At 32.6% G+C, this 18,437-nt stretch overlaps 1 protein-coding gene across 3 annotated transcripts in view; it reads left to right on the top strand.

Annotated features, from left to right (window-relative positions):
- Positions 1 to 16,544, top strand: part of LOC131948637 (uncharacterized) — a 40,857-nt gene extending 24,313 nt beyond the window's left edge. For 2 of the 3 annotated variants that reach the window (XM_059310250.1, XM_059310251.1), the window contains 17 exons: positions 715 to 966; positions 1,473 to 1,610; positions 2,410 to 2,539; positions 2,833 to 3,039; positions 3,626 to 3,823; positions 4,309 to 4,474; positions 5,114 to 5,259; positions 5,742 to 5,931; positions 6,425 to 7,039; positions 7,549 to 7,596; positions 9,200 to 9,370; positions 10,993 to 11,124; positions 11,917 to 12,027; positions 12,568 to 12,742; positions 14,193 to 14,368; positions 15,437 to 15,482; positions 16,055 to 16,544. In XM_059310250.1, the coding sequence (XP_059166233.1) occupies positions 715 to 966; positions 1,473 to 1,610; positions 2,410 to 2,539; positions 2,833 to 3,039; positions 3,626 to 3,823; positions 4,309 to 4,474; positions 5,114 to 5,259; positions 5,742 to 5,931; positions 6,425 to 7,039; positions 7,549 to 7,596; positions 9,200 to 9,370; positions 10,993 to 11,124; positions 11,917 to 12,027; positions 12,568 to 12,742; positions 14,193 to 14,368; positions 15,437 to 15,482; positions 16,055 to 16,115 (2,962 nt within the window). In that variant the 3' untranslated portion in view covers positions 16,116 to 16,544. The remainder of the gene's footprint in view (positions 1 to 714; positions 967 to 1,472; positions 1,611 to 2,409; positions 2,540 to 2,832; positions 3,040 to 3,625; positions 3,824 to 4,308; positions 4,475 to 5,113; positions 5,260 to 5,741; positions 5,932 to 6,424; positions 7,040 to 7,548; positions 7,597 to 9,199; positions 9,371 to 10,992; positions 11,125 to 11,916; positions 12,028 to 12,567; positions 12,743 to 14,192; positions 14,369 to 15,436; positions 15,483 to 16,054) is intronic. The other variant, XM_059310252.1, reaches the window with a different exon arrangement.
- The last annotated feature ends 1,893 nt before the right edge of the window (positions 16,545 to 18,437 follow it).

Genomic DNA, 18,437 nt, shown 5'->3' with positions numbered 1-18,437 from the left:
TTAAATTGGTTTATTGTTAGCCTAAGTGTTCAGTACTGGTCAGTCCAGAATTTGAAAATAGATCCTGAAAATATCCCAAAGCCAACCTAGATCTGATTAATACACAATATTAGTTGTGGAAAAGTAAAAGGTTTCAATGTTTGCATTGACCACACAATCTCTTGTTATGCCATAACTTAATAGACATATGTATCTACTACATCTGTCCTATTAGTATTAAGTTCCATATCTTGAAACTGATTTTAACTTACATGTTATTGAGATTTTACTGTGTCATTATTACAATTATGTATGATGTAACCATTTCTGATTTTTACTAATACAATCATTGATTCTTAAAACTTGTCTCCAACTAACTCAATGACAATAATCTGAACACTGAAGATGGTTAGTTTATTACAACAGCTTTTCCATGATGCAGCTGAACCATATTTTTAAAAGTACATTGCCCATAGTGGGACAGTGTGGCCTAGCCATGGAATGCTAGACTGCTAACCCAAAAGTTTGAGTTCAAATCAGGGTTAAAATCAGTAGAACATCCCTGAGTCCATCCATAGTGCTGTCCACACTATCCCATCTTGTGCCTAGGTCACTGAAACAAGTGAACTCAACTTCACTTGCCCCATGGTCCATCAGGTTAAAAATTGGAACTTTACTTATACACTGCCCATATAAAATAACATCTATTGAGTATTTTCTGTCAAATGTTTACAGACCAACTCAGCCTAGAAACATTGACAGATTTTCTCCAACGGTCAGTCTGAAATATGACGATGTATCTGCCACCCCTAAAAGAACCACACCAGTCATAGGATCCAGACCACCTGATAGTCCTTTATCACAACAAGGTCGCATGACCCCAACAAGGAATTCCTCTCCTGTAGTAACAGCCTCACCAAGGAATTATTCAACACTAACCACACCTCAAAAAGAAATACTGACTAGTCAGATGAATGGAACTAGAGGGTAAGCACTTTATTATATTTTGACAATCTTTCCTCAGATTTCTGATTGCTATTACTGTTAAATTTTAATGATTTAATAAGTTAAACATTTACCGTCAAAATGTATAAAATAACAACAGTATTCTAAAGAATTGTTTAGTACAAATTTTAATGTCGAAGAAACTTACTAATAGGAAATATACTTAAAAACTGAATTGATCAAATACTTCAACAAATCATAAGAATACAATAATACTCAGAAATAGTTTACCATTAAAAAATTAATGTAAAGCAAACAAATGTAAAATATTAAAAATTTTCTGTTTTCCTTTGCTTGGTAAAATAAACAAGTAGCAATGATGGCTTAGCAAAACAACTGTACCTTGTTAGAGTAAAATTTAGGTTTAAGATGTGAATGCTATTGTTAGTATCTACAGCAATACTTAAAAATATTATTCCAGCTAAATTTTTTGGTCTGATTTTTATTTTTGTATCTACAAATTAAAATATTTACCTCAACCCATACAGACTTGAGAACGGAGACAGCAGTCGACCAGGCAGTCGACCACCTAGCCACCCTAACAGTCGTATCTCCAGCCGGAACCAGAGTGTGACTAGCTTAACAAGTGAGCAAGAGTTGGCTCAGTACATAGAAGGAAGCTCAAGGTAGGGGACATCATAATTTTTTTTTCTGGCCAGGATTAAAAGTAGTAATATTATGTTTAATGTATTTGTACAAAGGTTTTAAAAGATTATTAACTGATAGGTGTTAGAGATATAAACTGCTAACTCAAAAGTCTCGAGTTCCAATCTGGGTTCAAGTCAGTAGAGCATCCCTGTGTCGACCAAACTCTGAGAGGTATCTGACTTATGTCAGGGAAAGTAAAGGCGGCTGGGAATAATGGGCTGACCACACTATTCTTTCATTTGTTGAGGTCACAGAAACAGGTGAACTCTACTTCACTTACCCCATGACCATCAGATTCAAAAAGGGAACTTTACTTACTTTTAGGTGGTTAGGCCATCACCACATTTGCTGATTCCACTGGTATGGCTTAGAGACCATAATACCATAAAGATGTGTGTCCAGCAACCTCTGGTGGCTACCAGATTTGAGTCCAGGAAAATAAAGATACCCTTTTATGGACCTGGATGTCAATAGACCAAGAAAAGTAGAGTTCATGTGTTTACAAGTGACTTCAGAATATGGAAAGATTGTGTGGTCAGTAGTATGAACAGTCTCCATTACTTTCCTTATCAGGAGTCAGGTATGCACCAGAGCTGTGTGTGCTATGTGGTGGCTAATGGCGTATATCCAAACCTAAAACATTTGGGTTAGAAGTCTTGTGCTTTACCACCCGGCCACACCATTTCATGAGTTGTTTTTTTTTAAATGCACTGTACACAAATAAAAATTGTATTTTGAAATTTTTATCAATGTTATTTTTTTTAACAAAATTTCCAGATCTAGTAGTGTTGAAAGACATCTAAACCATGGGGTATCTTCCCATCCGGATGAGTCCATCATGGATCCTGCCATTATGAGAGGTGCTGAGAGGTCGTCAAGTGTTCCTGGGTATCACCCTCCACAGCAGGTAAAAATATATTTGTTTAATGAATGTACACATCATAGACTAGACTCTTCCTGCAATAGCTTATTTTTAAAGTATATATATTTTTGTATAAACATACATATAACATTTTAATATAAATTATATCATCATATATATCATTATCATTTATTTACAGATTTATATATATATATATATATATATATATATATATATATATATATATATATATATATATATATATATATATATATATATATATATAAATGTTACTTTTATTTCTATCTCTAATTGTATTTATATTGTTTATTTGCAAGTTCTATACAGAAAACAGAAGCATAACACCAGATAACAGAGTACGTGTCCCACCACCAGCTGACGTACATTCCTATAGAACTGCTCTTGTCACTGAGAGAATGGAAGACGTCTTAGGTCGAGGCTCTGTTACCTCAAGTATCTCCACAGTCTCTAGAGGCAGCAGTCGAAGTGCTACACCAGTGAATGCAGATGCGGTTTCCAGACAGGTAATACACTAGATATGATTCATATTTTTTTTAAATTGTCGTATGTTTTATGGTACAAAAATTAGTTCTGAAGGCTTTCAATTAAGTTTTTTACACCATATTAGTCTGACTAAATACATTTTTCCTTGTTACAATTATTGTTGAACCAAAACAATAAAAAAAGTATCATGTAGTAAATGTACTTATTGTCTATTCTTTAGTTTGATGCTTCTAAAAGAAACATGTAAAAGTAAAGTAAAGTATCCCTTTCAAACCTGACGGTCTATGGGGCAAGTGAAGTAGAGTTCACTTCTTTCTGTGTCCTCGGCATATGAAGAGATAGTGTGGTTAGCACTTTGCCCAGCTGTCTTTACTTTCCCTAAAGTGAGTTAGGTACCCATCAGAGTTGGATGGACTCAGGGACGGTCTACTGACTTGAACCCGGATTCGAACTCAAGACTTACGGGTTAAAAGTCCAGCTCTCTACCGCTAGACCACTCCGTCCCATAAAAAAAGAAACAAGATTAGTTGTTTTTGTATTTCTTTTATTTCATTTAAATTTAAAAACTACAAATTTGATTTTTAAGTTGACACAATTTTTTTCCAGTCAAATACTGACAGACTCCAAGAACTGGAGGCTTCGGTCACCAATTTAAGGAAACTTCTGACCAATCGGGAGACAGAAGTCCATTCACTCATGTCCCAGATGGCTGATCTGAAGGACATCAACAGGTCACTGAAGGAGGAACTAGAGCACAGGGTACAGAGATACACACCTGTGTCCAGCCTTCATGACTCTGCTGAGGTGATTCATTGACTTTAAAGCATCAATAATTGCTTGTGGTTTTTATTTGTTTTTTTTTTTCAAATATATTTGGTATTCTTCAGTAAACATCTTCAAATTTTTAAGGTTGGGAGTTTTTTTTTATAATTATTAACATGTATACAATGTTAATTAAAATGTATAAGAGACTGTTTGTTTGTTAGAAGACCTATTTCTACCCTAACCCTGACCCCATCTCTAATCCTAAACTTAACTTAAATAATCGTACCTGCAGAAAAAAAACAACCTAAATTTGATTTAGACAACATTTGGATAAAAATATTTTTTCTACCAATTCACAATTAAGTTAATTAAAATATATAATTTATTAGTTTTTATTCAGTTGTGAAATTATTTATTTTTTTATTGTATTTATTGTTCATAGCATGTCTCCCTAACTGTGGCAGATTTTTAACCTACATTTACCAATTGTAAGTTAGACAGCCATTTGTTTTCTGGTTTGTTAGTTTAAGCACCTACAAGCAGAGAAGGAAATTTTGGCCAAAGAGGTTGTAACTCTAAGAGAGAAGTTACAGCACTTGTCCAAAGGTCATGACCTGACCAATGGCTTCACCAGCTCAGGGATTACAGACTACAGCCCAAACAACCCACTGGTTTTACAAAGAAAGATTGGTAAATTTGTAAATTAAACTTACTTTTTCTTATTTTTTGTATGGATTAAATGGAATGTTCTATCATATTTCTTTAAACACTAATTTTTTGGGGGTTTTTACATGGATTACTATGATTTTAATTATTTTATAAAGTTTCCTTCATTACCTCATCATCCATAAAACAAACAGAGTGCATCTGTTGCTTTAAACTCTGAGTATACGGGATTGTTTTTGCAGTCAAATCCCAGCCACTTTTTACTTTCCCCAACTCAAGATTAGGGTAGACTCAGGGATATCCTACTAACTCATGCCCAGAAACTGATCTTGTAGTCGAGTGCTCTACCATCCCACGTAGACATTGGCACCTACTAAAGCCTCCCAGGCAACTTGGTCCTAGGCTTGCTCCTCCAACTGTCCGCATTGGTAGCATATCTTTCTTAGGCAAGTTTCTCCAACTGTCTCTAGTTAAAACCCACGTTCCTTGTGTCATTCTCTACCCAACCCCTTTTACTTTTGCCCCTAAAATTCTGGGGGCCACTTGGCTATCAAATTTTCTCATTACAAAAGGATTAAATTGAACATAATCTTTTAACATAACATGGGCAAGTAATAATATCAAATGTAATGGACTAATTTAAATGAAGAATGAATTTTCCAGTGGACCTGGAGGCACAGATCAGAGACATGCATGAAGTAACAGAGTCCACCACTGGGAACTTGTCACGAGCAGAGGAGAAAATTAAACTTTTGCAGGAGGAAAATAGAGAGCTCAAATCAAGGGCAATAACTTATGGAGATTTTCAGGTAGAATGGTGATTTAAGTTAGAATTTTATTTCAGCATAATTGTATCTGTCTCTTAAAAGTATAAACAAAAATTATATTTAAAATAATAAAAGAACATCTTGAATCAAACAGGGTGTTATCTAAATATTATCTTTTCATAATAGGCCTAGAGGACTTTATTGATATACAAGCACAGTTTAAACTAGATATAAAAATCTTAAATTTACAAGTATGTTCTTTAAAAAAAATTAAGCAATATGTTCAACTTGATGGTCCTAAGGATGTTTAAGTTGAGTACACATGTGTCAGTTTTCTTTTCCTATGAAACAAGTCAGGCACCTTAACCTTCTTAGATTTGGAATGAGTACCCCATGAGAGCTGCACAGAGACAGACTCTAGTCTACGAACCAAACTTGGGATATTAGCCAGATGCTGTACAACTCAACCACATTCCTTCCTTCTGTTGTAATTTACTTGAAACTTTGTTCTATAATCATGCTAGCGTGAAGCTGACCAGCATGCTCTGAAGGTTGAGCTGAGGACACTTAGAGAAGACATCCGCAACCTTAAAGAGAGGAACTACCAGCTGACTGAGGAGAACATGAGACTGCTGGAGGGGCGTGGCACCAGGGTTAAGGCACCGGAACCTGAGACACGAGACGAGAGAAGACTGAGTAACAGTATCAAATCAGGTGATGGGTGTTTTATCTTTCTGTGTTGGTTTTTGCATAAGTAAGGTTGGGGGTATCAAGTCTTGCTAGTATCCCTTGCCATTGTTTATGTTATCATTGTTTTACTGATGAGTCTGGCTGTTAGATATAACTGTAGAAAAGTTGTAGAAGTATAAAAAATAAAATCCATCATGAATGGAAAGAATTTTATATACAACTGTAGAAAAGATGTGGAAAGTTTCAAAATATAAAAAAAAAAATTATAAACTATCAAGAATGAATTTTAAATCTCAGAGCAGTAAAAAAAACACCTGCTGGAAATAGTCTTGAGGCTTCGGTTTTTTTTATTTAAGATGAAAATACAATCAATTTTTGGGTTTATTTTTTTTATTTTTATCTTAGCATTTTATCCACAATAAATAAATAATCATTTTGCTTTTAAGTGTTACATTATTTAGCAAAATGTTCGCATATGTTTTAACACAAATTTATTTTGAAATTTTATTTTTTTCAGACGAAGGCACCTCCCGCCATTCTGTTAGCTCAGATTACAAGAGAGACTACATCATCCCACCATCCAGCTACAAACCCGCCGAGAAAGTCTCATATCAGAAAAATATTGAGGACCTCATGACCAGAGACCCCCTCCCCTCCCACCACCTCAGCTCTGAACCAGACCATAGGATGGGAGAAACCAGGAACAAACTCCTCCAACAACGGAACACTCTGGAATCTTCTCGAATTAGAAGCTATTCTAGTGAACGCTCTTCTCTTGCTAGTGAATCAGGTGACTACCATAGGCCGAACTTGTCCCATGTCGACAGGTCCAAACCGGATGGGGCAGTTTCGGAAAAAGTTTATTCTGATAAGTACTCGAAGGTGTCCACGTATGACAGGAAACCTGAAGAATCAAGAGACAAGGCTACGTTTGACAAAGGGGTGTCGTCTTATCTAGATAAACATTATGCAGCTCTAAAGAGCAGGGATTCAGTTGATCTGAAGCCGAGGGAGGAGTTTGTTCACAGACCAAGGGAAGATAACTACAAACTTACAAGTGAAGATTTGAGGGAACTGGAGACAAGGGCTGGCACTGGCAGGCAGCAACCTACATCAGCCATCAGTTCAAAAGGTCAGTCTCATCTGCATAATTTTCTTGTATTTTCTTATTTTCTACTCTGGCTTTTTTTTTTTTTTTTTTTTTTTTTTTTTTTTTTTGTAAAATTAAAGTTTTCTAACAACTCTTTTTTTGCTACATTTATACAAAAAATCTTATTTTTTAATTAATTTTAATTATTTTTTAAAAATATATTCTAATATTCATTTTATTTTTAAATTCTTATGCTGTTAGTTATTAATTGTTAGAAAATATAAAAATATACTTCAAAAAATATATTTCTTTAGAGATTTCTATGTGATGAAGTAATCTAAATTTTTTAAATTACTAAAGTTTTGAAAAGTCAACATAGTATCAGTTATAAAACTATAATGTATTCTTTTAAGCAATAATCTGTTAAAAATTATGTATTCAAAATTAGTTTGCAACTGTGCTATTTTCTTTTCACAATATTTTACTGTTCCATAAACTAAAATACTTCTTTCGTAATTTTAATTTTTTTAATCATTTCTGGTCTGTTTTAGACATTTTCCTCAGCTTGCAACAACGAACAAAAAAATGGTTGAAAGAAGGTAGTCAGTCATGTTTACTGTCCCCACTTCTCTTGCTGTATACAATTTTATAAGTTTGATAAAACATAACACAGTTGTTTTTTTTTTAACTTTATCTTTAGGTTTTTTATATACTTGTATTTTTTTAACATACATTTAGATATATATACCTGATAACAAAATCTAGTTTTATATTTAGAAGAGCTCAGTTAGCTTTAAAATATTGAATGTAACTTTTACAAAGGATACAAATTTTAGGAATGTTTTGTGTTATAACTATCAAAAATAATTATTATTTCCTAATGTATTGTCAGTGTTTTTATTCATTTAAAACAGTCAAATGTGTTGTGTTTTATCCAACTTAGTGAAATCACATGTATTGATGAAAGTCTGCACATTTATTTGTTCACAGTACATTCAAGTTCTTTTTTTTTTAAGGAAATACTAAACATCAGTTAAAAGGTTTATTAAACTGTTTTGAAATTTAGTGCAAAGCTTTGTTTAGAATTTATTTTTAAATATTTTTATGGCTATACTATACTATAAATCCTACAAAATCATTTAAAATGTTTTTTAAACTATATTTTTCATTGTTTTTTTTTATATTTGTATTATTTTAACATACATTCGAATATCTAAACCTGATTACACCATCTAGTATCAAGTCTTATATTTAAAATAATAATACTGATGAATAAATAAAGAATTTAAACATGTGATTATTTTTTATGTACCTTGGTGATTTCTCAATTCAATCACTTTGATTTTGCATTCTGCTCTATTGCACATAAGCACATTTCTTGGTTGTTTTATTTCAAATGTGCTTTTCACTATCCTAAAAATTTCACCATTACTTTACTAAAAATGCTTAAGAAAAAAAAATATTTTTCCAAATAAAACATTATTATTGTAAATTGTAGTCAATACAATAGGTATATTTATTTAAACATACTCATTAACCACAAACAAAGCAATAAATAATGCTTTAACTATGCAACTGTACCCATATTATAGTTTAGATGGTTTTTTTATTTGAATTAACTTTAACAGCATTGTGATCATATATTTACTTTTTCTTCAATGTGCACTGTGAAGCTGAATATTTCTACCCCAAAATTGGTATTCAAAGTTTTGTAAAAACTCTAAACATAGTCTAGATGTCATGTTTTCCTGAGATTTATTTTAGCAACCAATTTTTTTTCTACCTCATCAACCCTCAAACTCTGAAGATTTCTACCCCAAAATTGGTATTGAAAGTTTTGTAAAAACTCCAATCATAGTTTAGCTGTCATGTTTTCCTGAGATGTATTTTAGCAACCAATTTTTTTCTACCTCCCAACCCTCAAACTCTGAAGATTTCTAGCCCTTTTGTACCTTCCCATTACTTTCCCTGCTCAAGTTGGGTAATTTTTTCTTCTATTATTTTCATAATTTTTTATGTTTTGTATACTTTCAGTTTGAGTTATAGGGCTGTGATTAGGTTAGGTTTTTAAAGATTAGGGCAATTGTTAAGTTAAGGAAACAAAGTGCATGTTACATTCAGAAATGATATACATAACAACTAGAATAACAGAAGACCAACTGATGAATGAAAATGAAAGAGCATTGTATTTTTTTTTCTAAGTTGCTTTTGATCAGCCTGATTCAGATACCACCTGCTATGACAGTGATTCTACTGAGGTACTGGTCAGCCATAAAGATGACCCTATAGGAAACTCTGCTTACAAAAGTGACCGCCCAGCAAATAGTAAAACAGTAAAGCAGAACTCTACCACGCCCACCCCATTTTCCACTGGTATTCACACAATATATTTCCTAGAATTTTTTTTTCCTTAACTTTTCTGCGTAACAAAAAATTAATTAATTTTATCTTTAACCCAACTTTTAATTGGTAATTTTAGCTAATAGAGTCGCTAGATATTTTCGTTTTAGATTTGAAAATTAAATTATGGGGTTTCTGGTTAAGGGAGGTTGCAAGCTGTAAATAATTATTAGTACAATATATTTAAGCACTCTATCAGGCTATATTTTCTTTTCTTTAACCAACATTTAAGCTTGGCTTAAACATTTATATTTTTTTTTCTCATATCAGAGTAAATTAGCTTTTTCTATACGTGGGTTTAAACAACTCTTTAAATTCTAATTCATCTGGCATATTAATTATTGAACTAACTCTAAAAAATGCATCAAAACTCTTCACTAACATACTAATCAATTACATTTGTGATATATGGATAATAGTGGGGTAGAGATGTCCACTTGGTAACCCTTAAAAGATGAGCCCAAATACTTTAACTATTCCAGAAATTGCTTTACCCTGTATAATATAAATATGTTAATAAGTCATCTAGGCAGAGGCAATGTCTGTTATATATTTGCCAACAGGTGTAACATTTATTTTTTTTTTAATTATAAAGTTTTAAAGTTTTTCAAATCTTTAAATATAAAAGCATGATTAATACCAACCAAATTAACTTTGTCTTTTTTTTTTTATATGATTAACTCATTTTTATACCAATCTTTATATACTCCTGTTGGTTTTTATCCTGAGAGGTTTTTGTTGAAAAATTGATTTTATGACTTGGTTTGTAAATATATTTTCACTTAGTCGATAGTATAATAATTTGTTACACTATGGCCTGTTTCAAGAAGCTATACTGTAAAGCAATTAGATAGATCCCAACCTGTGTTTTCACTGCCCATTTAACAAAAACTCTTTGCTTTTTGTTTTAATCTCTTTGTGTTTACATATTGCGTGTTTCTATTGTAATAAACCATTATATTCTAGAAGATTTCATATGTAAACATTAAATTTGAATACCTCATTAATAAAAATAATTATTTTTTAAAAGAATACTTTTATCATAATTAAGGAATAAAAGGATATTGATTTTTAAAACATCATTTTTTTTATGTTTTGAGTGATACATTTTGCTTTTACTTATTAAAATCAAATGTTCTATTTACCCTGTAATTTCTAACGTTTTGTGAAATGTACTGTAACAAACATAGTTTGTTTCTCAGTTAGTAGGTATACTACTAACGCAAACCTTTTTTATTGCAATTATAACGATCATGCCTTGCGAAACTCCCCTAGCTTTTTAATGTGTTATAAGTATACTAATGATGCCATAGAACTTTTTATCCTTTTATAGTTAAGCTGGTTTTGGGTTCTTTTAATTAAAAAAAAATGATTCTAACTTAGTAAAGTTATTCTTTACTAAATTGAAAGATAATTTTGAATTAACTTAAATATTAAAAATACACATTAAAAAAAATTTCAAACCAATCATTAAGCCCTAAAAAGAATCAAAGCTTACAAAATATAGATCTAGTAATCAATTTTTTTCAATTTATTTTAAAAAATTGTTTTATAAAAATTATATATACAGTTTACAATTTTTATTTACTCCACAGATAATAATTACATCAGTGGTAACTTAGACTTTAGCAAGTACAAATCACCATCAGGACATCGCAATGATGATGGTGGGGATGATAGTGACACAGCCACTGATATTTTACTGGCACAGGACACTTCTCTCAGAGGTCCAGTTGTGTTTTTATCTGAAGTATTTGATATTATTAATACAAATTATTAAACAATATTACAATTTAGAATGAGTGGTCAGATAGTAGAACACATTACTGCAAACCTTTAAGCCTTCTTCATATGCCGAGGTCACAGCATGAACTCCAGTAATAGATGAACTTTAGAAATAGATAAATCTAACTCATCTGCCCTCTTAACCTCATGATCTGATAGTGTAATTTACTATAAATTATTTAAATTTTTACTGTTGCAGTAAAGCTATTGTTCTCTTAAGACTTGAGTCCAGTTTTTAGCTGTAATCTGTGATACATCCCTAGCCACATCTAACTTTTGGAACCAGTGTTTCTTTCAAACTTATTATTTCCGAGGAGGTGGGGGGGGGGGGGGCTGTGATTGTTGCTTTCAGAAGAACTTTTGTGACCACAGATTTGTAATCTATTTTGTGTTGTAGTATTTTTACTTTTAAAATATTAAAACTAACAATGTACATCTTTATAATTTGTTTTATGTTGTAGTATTATACCACACAAAGATGAAAACTAATAATGTCTATAATCTTAATAATTTATTTTATGTTCTATTATTATACCATAAAAATATGAAAAATAATGTCTGCAGATCTTAATAATTTATTTTATGTTGTATTATTATACCATAAAAATATGAAAACTAATGTCTATACATCTTAATAATTTATTTAATGTTGTAGTACTTTACCACAAAAAGGTCAAAACTATTAATGTCTGTGCAAATTAATAATTTATTTTTCCAATAAATATTTGTTACAGGCTCAAATCACAGAAGAACTTCTGTGGGATCGGATGGCTCAACAACACTGAGTGAAGCTGAAGACGACAGCGTGTTGAGGCGGAGATCTAAATCTGTTGATACCAAACGATGTAAGATTTATATTGTTTGTGTGTCATAATTTTTTTTACATGTCACGTCAGGGTAACTTTCTTATATGTAGTGCGTCTAGTCAATCAGTCATGTGTGTGGGTGTAATTGTTGATTGTAGGTGTAGAGGGTTTATTAATTGAATGATGCACATTGTAGAGCAGATGAATGTTTTATTTAAGTTTCTTTGTAATTGTGACAATTGTCCTTAGCGGTAGAGAGCTAGACTGCTCACCCGAAAGTCTCGAGCTCAAAACTGTCAGGAGAAAGTCCCAGAGTCCACCCAGCTCTGATGGGTACCTAACTCACACTAAGGAAAACAAAGGCGTTTGAGCATAGTGCTGACCACACTATCCCTTCATATGCCAAGGTCTCTGAAACAGCTGAACTCTATATGCCTTTTGTGTCTTGGGCACGAACTGGAAAAGATGATGAAGATACCTTTATTAGTAATTCTACTAATACATAGTTATTTGTTTGCTTTTTAATTACATTATTTAAATTGATCAACACATTTCTAGAAACTTTTTTTTGTGTGACAGATAAAGACACATCAAAAGGGAGACAGATGTCAACCCTGCCCCGCAATGGTTTGAGTGCAAGATCAGTTACTTCCCTTGATACTGCTGGATTCAGGAGTGTTCTCCCCACTCCTCAGGTCACACAGCACAACAAAGGGGAGCTAACTGGCAAGAATGTCACATCTTTGCTAAACAAGTGAGAAACAGGGTTATGTCTCTCTGCAGTATTCTATTAGTACTTGGTGCTGTACTTGTTTGGATGCATAAAAGCTTTTTTTTTCATATAACCCTAGTCTTAACTTAGTTATAGCCTTGACACTAATCCATACCTTGACAATATGAGTATTTAAAAACAATAGATAAAATAATCCTGCTAGGTGGATAAATATCAACTCCCTAGGTATAAACACTCTAATTTAATATTAATTCTAGCCTTGACCCTTAAACATACTTTGGAGCAGTCCTGTGACTTTATTTAATAAGTAATATTTTTAGCGCAATTTCCATTCTGGAGAATTGCGTTTATTAACGCGTCATTTCTGGATGGATGGATGGATGGATGAATGTATGGATGAATGTGTGTCCGGGCTTTAAGTCGTATCTCCTCCTCAACGAAGCAATATCGATGACTAGTTCCAAAAGCAATTATGTTAAGCAAGTTACAAGAATAAGCATAGGCCATAAAAATTCCGGGTTTCTTTCATGTTTTTCCCGGAAAAGCCAAAAAACCTCGAAAAAAAGCAGTTTTTGGCCCATATCTCGTCAACCAGACCACTTAGCGACTTGAAACATGTACCAATCGATTCCTGCCATAATTTAGAGCAATATTGCCGAAGAAAGTTTTCAAAAATATCCTCTCGTTTGGTCACAAATTTTAAAATTACAAAAACACCTACAAACCGATTGTTCTTCTAGCTTGAACGCATCCCAGCATTATACGTCAGAGCTATTTTTAGATAACATAAGGAAATTGCGCATAAATGTCACTAGACTTTTTTAATTAACTTGTTTTGACTGATATGGTATTTCAGTCATATACAATAAGAAGTCATAAAATCTTGCTTGTTTCAGTACATTATATGTTGACTAAATGCTTTTATACTTTTGTTTATAAAGGACAGATTTATTTAATTTAAAACAAATTAAAACAACCTTTTACAAATAGTAAAAAAAAAGTAATAGAGTGCTTTATTATGACATTTTTACATATACACAAATTTATGCAAATAGTAGAACATACATTTTTGTTTGCAGTAAAAATTTGACCACTTCCTGATTAAATAAAATATGCATTTTATCTTAAAAAAAAAAAAAAAAAAAAAAAAAAAAAAAAAAAAACATACCATGTCCTAACAACAATGAATATGTCTGTTTGGACTTGTGACTGTAAGATGTCCCTGAGTCTACCCAGCTCTAATGTGTACCTGGCTGATGTTAGAGGAAACTAAGGCAGCTGAGCATAGTGCTGACCACACTATTCTTATGTATGGTAAAGTAATATTAAAACAGATGAACTCTACTTCTTCTGCTCCATGTGTCTTGGGCATGAAAAGGAAAAGATGAGGAATGAACTTATCGACTAGCCATCACTACACTGTTCCATCTCATTGAACACGTCCATTAACCATACTTCTACATTGTTTCAGTTCACTGACTCAAGGTTTGAGGCCATTTGCTCCCAGGAATATAGCAGACATCAGGATAGACGATGTGGTCAAGTTCTCACGTGTGGGGGGCAAGCTGACCCAGGGCACTGTTAAGTATGTCGGGCATCTACCTGGCAGAAGTGAGGCGTACCTTGGTGTGGAGTTGGATAGAGATGGTATGTACCAGCCTCCCCACTTTCACACACACCCACACTCACATACACACCCACACTCACACACACCCCACACACACACACATACACTACCACCTACCTGGCAGGAGTGAGGCTTACCTTGGTGCGGAGTTAGATAGAGATGGTATGTACCAGCGACCCCACACTCACACACACTCCACACTCACACACACCCCACACACACACACACTACCACGTACCTGGCAGGAGTGAGGCATACCTTGGTGTGGAGTTGGATAGAGATGGTATGTACCAGCCTCCTTACTTTCACACACACCCCCATACTCTCACACACCCCCACACTCACACACACCCACACTCATACACACCCCCACACTCACATACCCCCACACTCACATACACCCACACATCCCCACCTACCCGGCAGGAGTGAGGCGTTCCTTGGTGCGGAGTTAGATAGAGATGGTATGTACCAGCCTCCCCACTTTCACACACCCCCACATTCACACACACCCACACTCACACTCACACACACCCCACACTCACACACACTACCACCTACCAGGAAGGTGTGTGGCATACCTTGGTGTGAAGTAAGATAGAGATGGTATGTACCCGCATGCCACACACACATACACACCCCACACTCATACACACCCCACCTACCAGGAAGGTGTGTGGCATACCTTGGTGTGAAGTTAGATAGAGATGGTATGTACCAGCACCCCCCCCCCCCCCCACCGATACACTCACACATTCTCCTTTATACGTCAAATGTAAACCCTACCTGACCTACCTAAGGTTGGAAAGGGTACTTCACTTTATTTTTTACCATTCATTAAATTTATTAAAGGGAGGATAACCCTATAGGTCCAAAATATACCTGATGGGAGATAATCACTTTCACAGTAGCTTACAAAATAACACTTGCAACAGCTGGAAAATATAATAGTAAAAAGTGATCCTATATAACAAACTTATTTAGGATTTAGGTGATAGATAATAAAAATGTATGTATACGTATGTAAAATATTTATATTATTACGAAAATGTCTGCTCACTCCCCATATCTTTCTCTCCTCTCACCAGAGGGTAGACACGATGGAACTTTTGAAGGCATTCGGTATTTTAAATGGTGAGTTACATTGTTTTTTCTTTAACCTCGAATTTTTACTTGAACAACTCTACTGTTTTTGCACCAAAAAGAAATGTCAGATGGAAATAGCTTTAGGCCACAAAATTGTTAACCATTGGCTATAATGTTTGTCAGCTTCTAATACATTAAATGCTGCAAACCAGAGCTACACATTTTGTTCAGCAACTATTTTTATCAGTGCAGAAAGTCGTAATTGTTTTTAAATAACAGAAAAAAATATTTTTACTAAAAACATTACTTTCTTGCTTAGTTTTTTTCATTTCCCTACATTTAAAATCCCTAATTTTAATTTATTTTTTAAAATACAAAAATGACTTTTAACTTTAAATAATTTTTAAAAATAGATTGGTTAAAGTAATTTAATCAAATAACTAACTTTTGTTGTAAAAAATGTTTAACTTAAAAACCTTTTTTTAAAAGTGTAATTAGTGTTTCTGCTTGTATATAGATCTATGTACTTTGTAGACACAGATTTATAACTATGAATAAAACAAACATTAACTCATAATACCTAACATCTTAATTAATTGCCAATTCATTTTAATAAACAGTAAACCAAACAAAGGAGTTTTTGTGGCCTTTAACAAAGTTGTGATGGCATGGGCACCATAAGAAAATAAACATTCAAGACAAAGACACTGTACTAAAGAAGTTGTTCACAGTAGACCAGATTAAAGCTTGCAAGACCAGTATTATAGTATCCAAAAAGCTATTTATTTAATCTGTATTTTTCTAAAGTTGCATGTATAGGTTGTTTCTTGTATTTCTTAATCCAGTTTTTATACATTAACTTTTTCACTTTTTATTGATGTTTCTACCAATGTCTACTTTTTATTTTTCTGAAGTAAGTTTCACTGTGTAATGTAAGAATCTATATATATAATTCTCTTCTGGGGGACGCTAGAAAACAAGCTGTAAGCGCGCTCCCTACCGCCCCCACCCCTACATGGTCTGGTGAGCTGTAGTTCACGCTAAATGAAAATTTTTAAATGTTTACAAGCAGAGCCGGGTTTAGTGACGACTATTAGGGGCAGATAATTTAGTTTGAAACAATTTTAAACATAGGGGGGGGAGTAACTAAGTGGAGTTTACTTTAACGGAGGGGGAGGGGGGAGGAGTGGGGGAGTATCGTCCTTAACGAGCTACTTATAGTGTTTTTAAGAAATATTTTCAGTTGCAGCGTTGGTATTATCATAATTCACAAATTATGAATTACTGAAAAGTAGAAAAATAACAACTAAATAGCGGCGTATGATATGCCGCGGGTCGGCTCGTAAAGTTAATAATTTATAAATGTTCTTTGCTAAAGATCAATAAAAATGTGTGTGTTTTGAAAAAAAATTGGTTTTACCTAACCTGCCTAGTTATACTATTTTTAGCATAGAATGGTAGTGATGTAATTCAACAAATTTAAAGTAGATTATTTGTTTATTATAAAGAGAACAAAGTTAGGTGTAAATTTGATCTAGATTTGTCACAGACATATCCATAACATCAATGTAGATCTCTTGTTTCATTCTAGATGTCAGAAAGGTTTTATTCTGACTGAAAGTGTAGTATTTTTGTAAATTTTATTAGATTACCAAAACATATTACATCTTAATAGCTAAGCTTCTTATACATTTTTGTAACAAGTTAAAAATTAGTTCAATGTTAAAAATTACATGGTCACATGATTGTGGTCACATGATTGTGGTTACATGGTTCATAAATGCAAACTTTCAAGGTGCATCTTATTTTTTGACAACACAATAATTATATTTATCATTTATAAGCTACTCTATAAATCACAAAGAAATAAAAAAAAATTAACAGAGCTATGCCATGTTTGCATTTGATTGCAGGCTGACTTGTATTTATTGGTTGTTTGAAAATGTAACTTAAAATTGTAAGATTGCTGATTTTTATTTAATTTTGCACTTTTTATTGACATTTCAATGCCTTAAACTACACACTTTCAATCAGTGTGTAAGAATGCCAAAATCTGTGAAAAATTGCTTCAGAAATATTTTTTAAGTGATATCTTTGAAACCAACATTCCCTTATTACTTGTATTTTCCATATTTTACAGAATAGTATTTATTTATAAAACTTGCCAAAGCTTTAAGTTTTATACTTTTTTTTATATGTTGAACATTTTAATTCAAATTTAGTTTTTGAATATTATTATACTAAACAGACTTATGTGGTATTTTTTAAAAATATTTTGTTTTATGAATATTATATTTAATTGGATTTTCACATGTAAAGTATTTTTCATTGTAAACTATTTTTTTATACTTCACTTTTCAAATTATTATTTCTAATAAAGTATCATGTTGTAAATAAGCATCATAAATAGAAATAACAATTTGCCCACCAGGGGAAGTTTGTTGTTTTTTGTGTAGCAACTCAGCAGATCTGTGATTTTGTAACAAAGTTTTTTTTAGTGCTAGCTTTAGCTGTAGTACAGTCTTTATTTGTGTCTTTAAACTAGTTTGTGTTTTTATAAATCCGTCCTAAGGGCCTTACTAATATAATGTAATGTACTTTAAACTTTAAAAGACAGTTTTTTTGTCTAGCTTACCAAAAGCTGCCTTTTGAATAAAAACTTCTTGGTGATCATGTTTTGTTTTTTTTAAAATGACATTCAAACTTTTGTTTATGTAAAACATTTTATATATTTAAAATATTTTATGTAAAGCCTTATTTTAATTTTTGTTTTTAACTTTAATAATTATATGTGTTTGTGTTAAAGGCTACATTTACCGTCCATTTTTATAAACATTTTTTTTAATAGTAGGAACATGAAAATAAACCATCTTTTAAAATCTCAAGTTGATCTTGGTTTTTTTCCTGTAAGATTTTCAAGAGGAAATAGACATGATTTTTAATCCCTTTTTAATTACTTAAACTTTTTAAAATAGAATAGAATCTCATAGAAAAAAGAATTGC

This window comes from Physella acuta, unplaced genomic scaffold, assembly GCF_028476545.2.
Source record: "Physella acuta isolate Inbredline_101_S28 unplaced genomic scaffold, ASM2847654v3 ptg000654l, whole genome shotgun sequence".
NCBI lineage: Eukaryota > Metazoa > Mollusca > Gastropoda > Physidae > Physella > Physella acuta.
This window is presented reverse-complemented; position numbering and strand designations above follow the sequence as displayed.